We start from the raw sequence: 13249 nt of genomic DNA on the forward strand, positions 1-13249 counted from the left end.
CTGTTACTTTCTAGACTTATGAATAAATGTTATGCTTTTACTCATACTCTTATTTTCCTAATATTCTATAATGAGAACTATTTTTTTTTCTTTTTGAGACAGTCTCTGTTGCCCAGGCTAGACTGCAGTAGCACAATCTTGGCTCACAGCAGTGAGCCACCATACCCAGCTTCCGTGTATCCATTTTTGCTTTGGTTGCCTGTGCTTACTCAGGAAATCTTTGCCTAGTCCAATGTTCTGCAGAGTTTCTCCAGGGTTTTCTTCTAGTAGTTTCATAGTTTGAGGTCTTAAAGTCTTTTAGTTTGATTTTGTGTGTGGTGACAGCGAGAGGTCTAGTTTCATTCTCCTGCATGTGGACATCCAATGTTCTGCAGAGTTTCTCCAGGGTTTTCTTCTAGTAGTTTCATAGTTTGAGGTCTTAAAGTCTTTCAGTTTGATTTTGTGTGTGGTGACAGCGAGAGGTCTAGTTTCATTCTCCTGCATGTGGACATCCAATGTTCTGCAGAGTTTCTCCAGGGTTTTCTTCTAGTAGTTTCATAGTTTGAGGTCTTAAAGTCTTTTTTTTTTTTTTTTTTTTGAGGCAGAGTCTCGCTCTGTCGCCCAGGCTGGAGTGCAGTGGCCGGATCTCAGCTCACTGCAAGCTCCGCCTCCCGGGTTTACGCCATTCTCTTGCCTCAGCCTCCCGAGTAGCTGGGACTACAGGCGCCCGCCACTTCGCCCGGCTAGTTTTTGTATTTTTAGTAGAGACGGGGTTTCACCGTGTTAGCCAGGATGGTCTCGATCTCCTGACCTCGTGATCCGCCCGTCTCGGCCTCCCAAAGTGCTGGGATTACAGGCTTCAGCCACCGCGCCCGGCCTTAAAGTCTTTCAGTTTGATTTTGTGTGTGGTGACAGCGAGAGGTCTAGTTTCATTCTCCTGCATGTGGACATCCAATGTTCTGCAGAGTTTCTCCAGGGTTTTCTTCTAGTAGTTTCATAGTTTGAGGTCTTAAAGTCTTTCAGTTTGATTTTGTGTGTGGTGACAGCGAGAGGTCTAGTTTCATTCTCCTGCATGTGGACATCCAATGTTCTGCAGAGTTTCTCCAGGGTTTTCTTCTAGTAGTTTCATAGTTTGAGGTCTTAAAGTCTTTCAGTTTGATTTTGTGTGTGGTGACAGCGAGAGGTCTAGTTTCATTCTCCTGCATGTGGACATCCAATGTTCTGCAGAGTTTCTCCAGGGTTTTCTTCTAGTAGTTTCATAGTTTGAGGTCTTAAAGTCTTTCAGTTTGATTTTGTGTGTGGTGACAGCGAGAGGTCTAGTTTCATTCTCCTGCATGTGGACATCCAATGTTCTGCAGAGTTTCTCCAGGGTTTTCTTCTAGTAGTTTCATAGTTTGAGGTCTTAAAGTCTTTCAGTTTGATTTTGTGTGTGGTGACAGCGAGAGGTCTAGTTTCATTCTCCTGCATGTGGACATCCAATGTTCTGCAGAGTTTCTCCAGGGTTTTCTTCTAGTAGTTTCATAGTTTGAGGTCTTAAAGTCTTTCAGTTTGATTTTGTGTGTGGTGACAGCGAGAGGTCTAGTTTCATTCTCCTGCATGTGGACATCCAATGTTCTGCAGAGTTTCTCCAGGGTTTTCTTCTAGTAGTTTCATAGTTTGAGGTCTTAAAGTCTTTCAGTTTGATTTTGTGTGTGGTGACAGCGAGAGGTCTAGTTTCATTCTCCTGCATGTGGACATCCAATGTTCTGCAGAGTTTCTCCAGGGTTTTCTTCTAGTAGTTTCATAGTTTGAGGTCTTAAAGTCTTTCAGTTTGATTTTGTGTGTGGTGACAGCGAGAGGTCTAGTTTCATTCTCCTGCATGTGGACATCCAATGTTCTGCAGAGTTTCTCCAGGGTTTTCTTCTAGTAGTTTCATAGTTTGAGGTCTTAAAGTCTTTCAGTTTGATTTTGTGTGTGGTGACAGCGAGAGGTCTAGTTTCATTCTCCTGCATGTGGACATCCAATGTTCTGCAGAGTTTCTCCAGGGTTTTCTTCTAGTAGTTTCATAGTTTGAGGTCTTAAAGTCTTTCAGTTTGATTTTGTGTGTGGTGACAGCGAGAGGTCTAGTTTCATTCTCCTGCATGTGGACATCCAATGTTCTGCAGAGTTTCTCCAGGGTTTTCTTCTAGTAGTTTCATAGTTTGAGGTCTTAAAGTCTTTCAGTTTGATTTTGTGTGTGGTGACAGCGAGAGGTCTAGTTTCATTCTCCTGCATGTGGACATCCAATGTTCTGCAGAGTTTCTCCAGGGTTTTCTTCTAGTAGTTTCATAGTTTGAGGTCTTAAAGTCTTTCAGTTTGATTTTGTGTGTGGTGACAGCGAGAGGTCTAGTTTCATTCTCCTGCATGTGGACATCCAATGTTCTGCAGAGTTTCTCCAGGGTTTTCTTCTAGTAGTTTCATAGTTTGAGGTCTTAAAGTCTTTCAGTTTGATTTTGTGTGTGGTGACAGCGAGAGGTCTAGTTTCATTCTCCTGCATGTGGACATCCAATGTTCTGCAGAGTTTCTCCAGGGTTTTCTTCTAGTAGTTTCATAGTTTGAGGTCTTAAAGTCTTTCAGTTTGATTTTGTGTGTGGTGACAGCGAGAGGTCTAGTTTCATTCTCCTGCATGTGGACATCCAATGTTCTGCAGAGTTTCTCCAGGGTTTTCTTCTAGTAGTTTCATAGTTTGAGGTCTTAAAGTCTTTCAGTTTGATTTTGTGTGTGGTGACAGCGAGAGGTCTAGTTTCATTCTCCTGCATGTGGACATCCAATGTTCTGCAGAGTTTCTCCAGGGTTTTCTTCTAGTAGTTTCATAGTTTGAGGTCTTAAAGTCTTTCAGTTTGATTTTGTGTGTGGTGACAGCGAGAGGTCTAGTTTCATTCTCCTGCATGTGGACATCCAATGTTCTGCAGAGTTTCTCCAGGGTTTTCTTCTAGTAGTTTCATAGTTTGAGGTCTTAAAGTCTTTCAGTTTGATTTTGTGTGTGGTGACAGCGAGAGGTCTAGTTTCATTCTCCTGCATGTGGACATCCAATGTTCTGCAGAGTTTCTCCAGGGTTTTCTTCTAGTAGTTTCATAGTTTGAGGTCTTAAAGTCTTTCAGTTTGATTTTGTGTGTGGTGACAGCGAGAGGTCTAGTTTCATTCTCCTGCATGTGGACATCCAATGTTCTGCAGAGTTTCTCCAGGGTTTTCTTCTAGTAGTTTCATAGTTTGAGGTCTTAAAGTCTTTCAGTTTGATTTTGTGTGTGGTGACAGCGAGAGGTCTAGTTTCATTCTCCTGCATGTGGACATCCAATGTTCTGCAGAGTTTCTCCAGGGTTTTCTTCTAGTAGTTTCATAGTTTGAGGTCTTAAAGTCTTTCAGTTTGATTTTGTGTGTGGTGACAGCGAGAGGTCTAGTTTCATTCTCCTGCATGTGGACATCCAATGTTCTGCAGAGTTTCTCCAGGGTTTTCTTCTAGTAGTTTCATAGTTTGAGGTCTTAAAGTCTTTCAGTTTGATTTTGTGTGTGGTGACAGCGAGAGGTCTAGTTTCATTCTCCTGCATGTGGACATCCAATGTTCTGCAGAGTTTCTCCAGGGTTTTCTTCTAGTAGTTTCATAGTTTGAGGTCTTAAAGTCTTTCAGTTTGATTTTGTGTGTGGTGACAGCGAGAGGTCTAGTTTCATTCTCCTGCATGTGGACATCCAATGTTCTGCAGAGTTTCTCCAGGGTTTTCTTCTAGTAGTTTCATAGTTTGAGGTCTTAAAGTCTTTCAGTTTGATTTTGTGTGTGGTGACAGCGAGAGGTCTAGTTTCATTCTCCTGCATGTGGACATCCAATGTTCTGCAGAGTTTCTCCAGGGTTTTCTTCTAGTAGTTTCATAGTTTGAGGTCTTAAAGTCTTTCAGTTTGATTTTGTGTGTGGTGACAGCGAGAGGTCTAGTTTCATTCTCCTGCATGTGGACATCCAATGTTCTGCAGAGTTTCTCCAGGGTTTTCTTCTAGTAGTTTCATAGTTTGAGGTCTTAAAGTCTTTCAGTTTGATTTTGTGTGTGGTGACAGCGAGAGGTCTAGTTTCATTCTCCTGCATGTGGACATCCAATGTTCTGCAGAGTTTCTCCAGGGTTTTCTTCTAGTAGTTTCATAGTTTGAGGTCTTAAAGTCTTTCAGTTTGATTTTGTGTGTGGTGACAGCGAGAGGTCTAGTTTCATTCTCCTGCATGTGGACATCCAATGTTCTGCAGAGTTTCTCCAGGGTTTTCTTCTAGTAGTTTCATAGTTTGAGGTCTTAAAGTCTTTCAGTTTGATTTTGTGTGTGGTGACAGCGAGAGGTCTAGTTTCATTCTCCTGCATGTGGACATCCAATGTTCTGCAGAGTTTCTCCAGGGTTTTCTTCTAGTAGTTTCATAGTTTGAGGTCTTAAAGTCTTTCAGTTTGATTTTGTGTGTGGTGACAGCGAGAGGTCTAGTTTCATTCTCCTGCATGTGGACATCCAATGTTCTGCAGAGTTTCTCCAGGGTTTTCTTCTAGTAGTTTCATAGTTTGAGGTCTTAAAGTCTTTCAGTTTGATTTTGTGTGTGGTGACAGCGAGAGGTCTAGTTTCATTCTCCTGCATGTGGACATCCAATGTTCTGCAGAGTTTCTCCAGGGTTTTCTTCTAGTAGTTTCATAGTTTGAGGTCTTAAAGTCTTTCAGTTTGATTTTGTGTGTGGTGACAGCGAGAGGTCTAGTTTCATTCTCCTGCATGTGGACATCCAATGTTCTGCAGAGTTTCTCCAGGGTTTTCTTCTAGTAGTTTCATAGTTTGAGGTCTTAAAGTCTTTCAGTTTGATTTTGTGTGTGGTGACAGCGAGAGGTCTAGTTTCATTCTCCTGCATGTGGACATCCAATGTTCTGCAGAGTTTCTCCAGGGTTTTCTTCTAGTAGTTTCATAGTTTGAGGTCTTAAAGTCTTTCAGTTTGATTTTGTGTGTGGTGACAGCGAGAGGTCTAGTTTCATTCTCCTGCATGTGGACATCCAATGTTCTGCAGAGTTTCTCCAGGGTTTTCTTCTAGTAGTTTCATAGTTTGAGGTCTTAAAGTCTTTCAGTTTGATTTTGTGTGTGGTGACAGCGAGAGGTCTAGTTTCATTCTCCTGCATGTGGACATCCAATGTTCTGCAGAGTTTCTCCAGGGTTTTCTTCTAGTAGTTTCATAGTTTGAGGTCTTAAAGTCTTTCAGTTTGATTTTGTGTGTGGTGACAGCGAGAGGTCTAGTTTCATTCTCCTGCATGTGGACATCCAATGTTCTGCAGAGTTTCTCCAGGGTTTTCTTCTAGTAGTTTCATAGTTTGAGGTCTTAAAGTCTTTCAGTTTGATTTTGTGTGTGGTGACAGCGAGAGGTCTAGTTTCATTCTCCTGCATGTGGACATCCAATGTTCTGCAGAGTTTCTCCAGGGTTTTCTTCTAGTAGTTTCATAGTTTGAGGTCTTAAAGTCTTTCAGTTTGATTTTGTGTGTGGTGACAGCGAGAGGTCTAGTTTCATTCTCCTGCATGTGGACATCCAATGTTCTGCAGAGTTTCTCCAGGGTTTTCTTCTAGTAGTTTCATAGTTTGAGGTCTTAAAGTCTTTCAGTTTGATTTTGTGTGTGGTGACAGCGAGAGGTCTAGTTTCATTCTCCTGCATGTGGACATCCAATGTTCTGCAGAGTTTCTCCAGGGTTTTCTTCTAGTAGTTTCATAGTTTGAGGTCTTAAAGTCTTTCAGTTTGATTTTGTGTGTGGTGACAGCGAGAGGTCTAGTTTCATTCTCCTGCATGTGGACATCCAATGTTCTGCAGAGTTTCTCCAGGGTTTTCTTCTAGTAGTTTCATAGTTTGAGGTCTTAAAGTCTTTCAGTTTGATTTTGTGTGTGGTGACAGCGAGAGGTCTAGTTTCATTCTCCTGCATGTGGACATCCAATGTTCTGCAGAGTTTCTCCAGGGTTTTCTTCTAGTAGTTTCATAGTTTGAGGTCTTAAAGTCTTTCAGTTTGATTTTGTGTGTGGTGACAGCGAGAGGTCTAGTTTCATTCTCCTGCATGTGGACATCCAATGTTCTGCAGAGTTTCTCCAGGGTTTTCTTCTAGTAGTTTCATAGTTTGAGGTCTTAAAGTCTTTCAGTTTGATTTTGTGTGTGGTGACAGCGAGAGGTCTAGTTTCATTCTCCTGCATGTGGACATCCAATGTTCTGCAGAGTTTCTCCAGGGTTTTCTTCTAGTAGTTTCATAGTTTGAGGTCTTAAAGTCTTTCAGTTTGATTTTGTGTGTGGTGACAGCGAGAGGTCTAGTTTCATTCTCCTGCATGTGGACATCCAATGTTCTGCAGAGTTTCTCCAGGGTTTTCTTCTAGTAGTTTCATAGTTTGAGGTCTTAAAGTCTTTCAGTTTGATTTTGTGTGTGGTGACAGCGAGAGGTCTAGTTTCATTCTCCTGCATGTGGACATCCAATGTTCTGCAGAGTTTCTCCAGGGTTTTCTTCTAGTAGTTTCATAGTTTGAGGTCTTAAAGTCTTTCAGTTTGATTTTGTGTGTGGTGACAGCGAGAGGTCTAGTTTCATTCTCCTGCATGTGGACATCCAATGTTCTGCAGAGTTTCTCCAGGGTTTTCTTCTAGTAGTTTCATAGTTTGAGGTCTTAAAGTCTTTCAGTTTGATTTTGTGTGTGGTGACAGCGAGAGGTCTAGTTTCATTCTCCTGCATGTGGACATCCAATGTTCTGCAGAGTTTCTCCAGGGTTTTCTTCTAGTAGTTTCATAGTTTGAGGTCTTAAAGTCTTTCAGTTTGATTTTGTGTGTGGTGACAGCGAGAGGTCTAGTTTCATTCTCCTGCATGTGGATACCTTGTCCTTTCCCCAATAAATGTTCCTGGTACCTTTGTCAAGAATGAGTTCACTGGCCGGGCGCGGTGGCTCATGCCTGGAATCCTAGCACTTTGGGTGGCCAAGGTGGGTGGATCACGAGGTCAGGAGATTGACTGGCTAACACAGTGAAACCCCATCTCTACTAAAAATATAAAAAATTAGCCGGGTGTGGTGGCAGGCACCTGTAGTCCCAGCTACTCAGGAGGCTGAGGCAAGAGAATGGCGTGAACCTGGGAGGCGGAGGTTACAATGAGCCAAGATCGTGCCACTGCACTCCAGCCGGGGCAACAGCAAGACTCCATCTCAAGAAAAATAAAGAAAGAAAGAAAGAAACGAGTTCACTGTAGATGTATCTATTTATTTCTGGGTCCATCCTGTTCCATTGGTCTATGTGTCTGTTCTTCTGCCAGTACCATGCTGTTTTTGTTACTATAGCTCTGTAGTATAATTTGAAGTCAAGTATTCCTCCAGTTTTGTTCCTTTTGCTCAGGATAGCTTTGGTTATTCTGGGTCTTTTGGGCTCCATATACATTTTAGAATTATTTTTTCTTTTTTTGAGAAGCAGACTCACTCTGCTGCCCAGGCTGGTGTGCAATGGCACGATCTCAGCTCACTGCAACCTCTGCCTCCCAGGTTCAAGTGATTCTCCTGCCTCAGCCTCCCAAGTAGCTGGGATTACAGGTGCCTACCACCATGCTCAACTAATTTTTGTATTTTTAGTAGAGATGGGATTTCACCATGTTGGCCAGGCTGGTCTCGAACTGCTGACCTCAAGTGATCCACCTACCTTGGTGTCCCACAGTGTTGGGATTACAGTCATGAGCCACTGCACCTGGCTATTTTTTCAGTATCTGTTAATAATGTCCCTATTAAGGCCAGGCGCGGTGGCTCAAGCCTGTAATCCCAGCACTTTGGGAGGCCGAGACGGGCGGATCATGAGGTCAGGAGATTGAGACCATCCTGACTAATGTGGTGAAACCCTGTCTCTACTAAAAAAACACAAAAAACTAGCCGGGCGAGGTGGCGGGCGCCTGTAGTCCCAGCTACTTGGGAGGCTGAGGCAGGAGAATGGCGTAAACCTGGGAGGCGGAGCTTGCAGTGAGCTGAGATCCGGCCACTGCACTCCAGCCTGGGCAACAGAGAGACTCCGTCTCAAAAAAAATAAATAAATAAAAAATAATGTCCCTAGTATTTTGACAAAGATTGCATTGAATCTGTAAATCACTTTGGGTAGTATGGATATTTTATTTTATTTTAAGATGGAGTCTCACTCTGTCACCCAGGCTGGAGTGCAGTGGTGCTATCTCAACTCAATGCAACCTCGACCTCCTGGGTTCAAGTGATTCTCCTGCCTTAGCCTCCCAACTAGCTGGGACTACAGGTGTGTGCCACCACGCCCAGCTACTTTTTGTTTTTTGATTTTTTTTTTTTGAGACAGAGTCTTGCCCTGTCGCTCAGGCTGGAGTGCAGTGATACAATCTCAGCTCACTGCAAACTTTGCCTCCCGGGTTTAAGTGATTCTCTTGCCTCAGCCTCCTGAGGAGCTGGGACTACAGACGTGCGCCACCACACCCAGCTAATTGTTGTATTTTTAGTAGAGACAGGGTTTCACCAAGTTGGACAGACTGGTGTCTAACTCCTGACCTCAAGTGATCCACCCGCCTCAGCCTCCCAAGGTGCTGGGATTCCAGGCATGAGTCACAGCGTCAGGCAATTTTTGTATTTTTTTAGTAGGGATGGAGTTTCACCATGTTGGCCAGGCTGGTCTCCAACTCCTGACCTTCAGTCATCCACCTGCCTCGGTCTCCCAAAGTGCTGGGATTACAGGCATGAGCCACCACGTCCGGCCAGGTCGTATCGATATTTTAAACACTGATTCTTCCAATCTATGGACACAGAATCTCTGTCCAATTTCTTGCATCAATGTTTTATAGTTTTCACTGTAGAGATCTTTCACTTCTTTGGTTAAATTTATTCCTAAGTATTTTATTTGTAGCTACTGTAAATATAATTACTTTCTTCATTTTTTAGATGGTCCACTGTTGACGACAGAAATGCTACTGACTTTTGTTTGTGGATTCTGTATCCTGCAACTTTTTTTTTTTTGAGACGGAGCCTCACTCTGTCACCCAGGCTAGAGTACAGTGGCACCATCTCGTCTCACTGCAACCTCTGCCTCCCAAATTCAAGCGATTCTCGTGCCTCAGCCTCCCGAGTAGCTAGGATTATAGGCACCCGCCACCACGCCTGCCTAATTTTTGTATTCTTAATAGTAATGGGGTTTCTCCATGTTGGCCAGGCTGGTCTCAAACTCCTGACCTCAGGTGACCCACCCACCCTCGGTCTCCCAAAGTGCTGGGATTACAAGTGTGAGCCACCGCACCTGGCGACATAGCCTGCAACTTTAATGAATCTGTCAGCTCCAACAGTGTTTTGGTAGAGTCTTCAGGGTTTTCCAAATATAAGATCATACCATCTGCAAACAAGGAGAATTTAACTTTTTCTTTTCCAATTTGGATGACTGCTCTAGCTAAGACTTCCAGTACTATGTTGAATAACAGTGGTGAAAGTGGGCATCCTTGTTGTGTTCCACATCTCAGAGAAAAGGCTTTCAGTTTTTCCCCATTCAGTATGATACTAGGTGTAGGTGCATCGTATGTGGCTTTTTTTTTTTTGCGACACAGTTTTGTCGTGTTGCCCAGGCTGGAGTGCAGTGTCGTGATCCCGGCTCCCTGCAACCTCCACCTCCCAAGTAGCTGAAATTATAGGCCTGAGCCACCACACCCAGCTAACTTTTGGATTTTTAGCAGAGACAGGGTTTTACCATGTTGGTCAAGATGGTCTCAAACTCCTGACCTCAAATGATCTGCCAGTGCCTGGGCCTCCCAAAGGGTTGTGATTACAGGTGTGACCCACCCCATCCAGCTGTATACAGCTTTTATTGTGTTGAGATATGTCCGGTTTTTTTGAGACAGGGTCTCACTCTGTTGCCCAGGCTGAAGTGTGGTGGTGTGATCTCGGTTCACTGCAACCTCCGCCTCCTGGGCTCAAGCAATCCTCCCATCTCAGCCTCCTGAGTAGCTAGGACTACAGGTGTGTGCCACAAAGCCTGGCTAATTTTTCTATTTTTTGGAAAGAACGGGTATTAACCCTCTTGCCTAGGCTGGTCTCAAACTCCGGAGATCAAGTAGTCCTCCCACCTCAGCCTCCCAAAATGCTGGAATTACAGATGTGAGCCACCATGCCCAGCCTGAGGTATATTCCTTCTACACCCAGTTTTTCTAGTTTTTATCATAAAGGAATGTTGAATTTTATCAAATGCATTTTTTTTTTTTTTTTGAGACGGAGTCTTGCTCTGTCGCCCGGGCTGGAGTGCAGTGGCCGGATCTCAGCTCACTACAAGCTCCGCCGCCTGGGTTTATGCCATTCTCCTGCCTCAGCCTCCGGAGTAGCTGGGACTACAGGCGCCCGCCACCTCGCCCGGCTAGTTTTTTGTATTTTTTTATTTTTGAGACAGAGTCTCACTCTGCCACCCAAGCTGGAGTGCTGTGGCGGGATCTCAGCTCACTGCAAGCTCCGCCTCCCAGGTTTACGCCATTCTGCCTCAGCCTCCCGAGTTGCTGGGACTACAGGTGCCCGCCACCTCGCCTGGCTAATTTTTTGTATGTTTTTTAGTAGAGACGGGGTTTCACTGTGTTAGCCAGGATGGTCTCGATCTCCTGACCTCGTGATCTGCCCATCTCGGCCTCCCAAAGTGCTGGGATTACAGGCTTGAGCCACTGCGCCCGGCCCTTATCAAATGTATTTTCAGAATCAATTAAAATGATCAGGCCGGGCACAGTGGCTCACGCCTGAATCCCAGCACTTTGGAAGACGGAGGCAGGCGGGTTATGAGGTCAGGAGATGGAGACCATCCTGGCTAACACGGTGAAACCCCGTCTCTACTTAAAATACAAAAAATGAGCCGGGCGTGGTGGCAGGCGCCTGTAGTCTTAGCTACTCAGGAGGCTGAGGCAGGAGAATCACCTGAACCCAGGAGGCAGAGATTGCAGTGAGCTGAGATTGCGCCACTGCACTCCAGCCTGGGCAACAGAGCAAGACTCCATCTCAAAAAAAAAAAAAAAAAATTGTATGGTTTTTCTCCTTCATTCTGTTGATAAAATGTATAACACTGATTAATTTGCATACATTGAACCACCCTTGCACTTGTACCCCTGGGCAAAACACCGCTTGGTCACAATGAACAATCTTTTTTTTTTGGGATGGAGTCTTGCTCGTCTCCCAGGCTAGAGTGCAATGTCGTGATCTCAGCTCACTGCAACCTCCACCTCCCAGGTTCAAGTGATCCTCTTGCCTCAGCCTCCCAAGTAGCTGGGATTACAGGCGTGTGCCACCATGCCCGGCTAATATTTGTATTTTTAGTAGAGACGGGGTTTCACGAGGTTGGTCAGACTGGTCTTGAACTCCTGACCTCAGATGACCCAAGATCCGCCCACCTCGGCCTCCCAAAGTGCTAGAATTATGGGCATAAGCCACTGCGTCCAGCCAATGAACCATCTTTCCAATGTCTTGTTGAATATGGTTTGCTAGTATTCTGCTGAGGATTTCTGCATCAGTGTTCATCAGGGATACCGACCTAACGTTTTCTTTTTTCTGTGTGTCTTTGTCTGGTTTTGGCATCAGGTACTACTGGTTTTGTAGAGTAAGTTTGGATGTATTCCCTCCTCTACTTTTCAGAATAGGTTGAGTAGAATTGATACTAGTTCTTCTTAAAATATTTGGTAAAATTCAGCAATGAAGCAATCAGATTCTGGGATTTTCTCTACTAGGACTCTTTCTATTACAGCTTTGATCTCATTACTTATTCGTCTGTTCAGGTTTGGGATTTCTTCATGGTTCGATCTTGGTAGCTTGTATGTGTCATTTGACATCTTTAATTCATTTGCAAATTACTCAACATATAATAGATTAATCAACAGTCAGTGAGCCCTTTTCAAAGATGGTAACCCTGATGTATCGTAAAAGTAATCCACAAAATTCTACCGATTTCTGGAAAATCTTAAGAGTTCTTAAGCTCTCCACTGCAGCCCCCAGGCCCTAAGGCTGTTCTGTAACAGCCCAGGGCTTATCCAAGCATGGATACGACAGATCAAGACCCTCAGGTGGCCTAAAAGCTGAACAGACACACATATACTATTGCAACATTTCTCCGAGTATAAAACAATTCAAAACAGCCGGCGCGGCAGCTCACGCCTCTAATCCCAGCAGTTTGGGAGATCGAGGTGGGCAGATCACGAGGTCAGGAGATCGAGACCACCCTGGCTAACACGGTGAAACTCGGTCTCTACTAAAAATACAAAAAATTAGCCGGGCGTGGTGGTGGGCGCCTGTAGTCCCAGCTACTCAGGAGGCTGAGGCAGGAAAATGGCATGAACCCGGAAGGCAGAGTTTGCAGTGAGCTGAGATCACGCCACTGCACTCCAGCCTGGGTGACAGAGGAAGACTCCACCTCAAAAAAAAAAAAAAAAAAAAAGACCAGGCATGGTGGCTCATGCCTGTAATCCCAGCATTTTGGGAGGCCAAGGCAGGCAGATCACGAGGTCAGGAGATCGAGACCACCCTGGCTAACACGGTGAAAACCCCGTCTCTACCAAAAATACAAAAAATTAGCCAGGTGTGGTGCCAGGCGCCTGTAGTCCCAGCTACTCGGGAGGCTGAGACAGGAGAATGGCGTGAACCCAGGAAGCGGAGCTTGCAGTGAGCCGAGATCGCACCACTGCACTCCAGCCTGGGCGACAGAGCGAGACTCCATCTCCAATAAAAAAAAAAAAAAAAATTCAAAACTTTTTTTTTTTTTTTTGGAGACAGGGTCTCACTATGTCAACCAGGCTGGAATGCAGTGACATGATCATGGCTCACTGCAGTTTCTACCTCCTGGGCTTAAACAGTCCTTCCACCTCAGGCTCCCAAGTAGCTGGGACTACAGGTGTGCACCATCTGACTAATTTTTAAATTATTTGTAGAGATGAGGTCTCACTATGTTGCCCAAACTGGTCTCAAACCCCTGGGCTCTAGCTATCGTCCCACCTTGGCCTCCCAAAGTGATAGGATTACATAAGTGAGCCACTGCCCCTGACCTCAAAACTTTTTTTAAAGTTGGATAAATATCGTGAAAGGCAACAATTTATTTTACCGTCTTTCTTTTCTTCTTTCATCCATCCTTTTATCCAGGGCTGCATAAATAGCATCTGCTTCCTCATCATCTTTCTCATAGGGCCCACTTGAGAAGAGGCTCCCAGCATAGCCATTAAACTGAGAAGCAAACAACATGTGCAGAGAGGTCAGCTTTTCCTCCATCACCATCCCCACCAGCAGAAACAGAGAAGATCTCTACTTGTGAAAT

General features: G+C 44.5%; 1 protein-coding gene across 1 annotated transcript in view; it reads right to left on the reverse strand.

Moving 5' to 3' along the window:
• PRPF6 (pre-mRNA processing factor 6) overlaps positions 1-13249 on the reverse strand; it is a 61027-nt gene that overhangs the window by 43901 nt on the left and 3877 nt on the right. The window contains exon 3 of the mRNA XM_030914894.1: positions 13040-13158. Coding sequence (XP_030770754.1) covers positions 13040-13158 — 119 coding nt within the window. The remainder of the gene's footprint in view (positions 1-13039; positions 13159-13249) is intronic.

The sequence above is a fragment of the Rhinopithecus roxellana genome, chromosome 13 (genome assembly GCF_007565055.1).
Source record: "Rhinopithecus roxellana isolate Shanxi Qingling chromosome 13, ASM756505v1, whole genome shotgun sequence".
Classification (NCBI taxonomy): Eukaryota; Metazoa; Chordata; class Mammalia; order Primates; family Cercopithecidae; genus Rhinopithecus; species Rhinopithecus roxellana.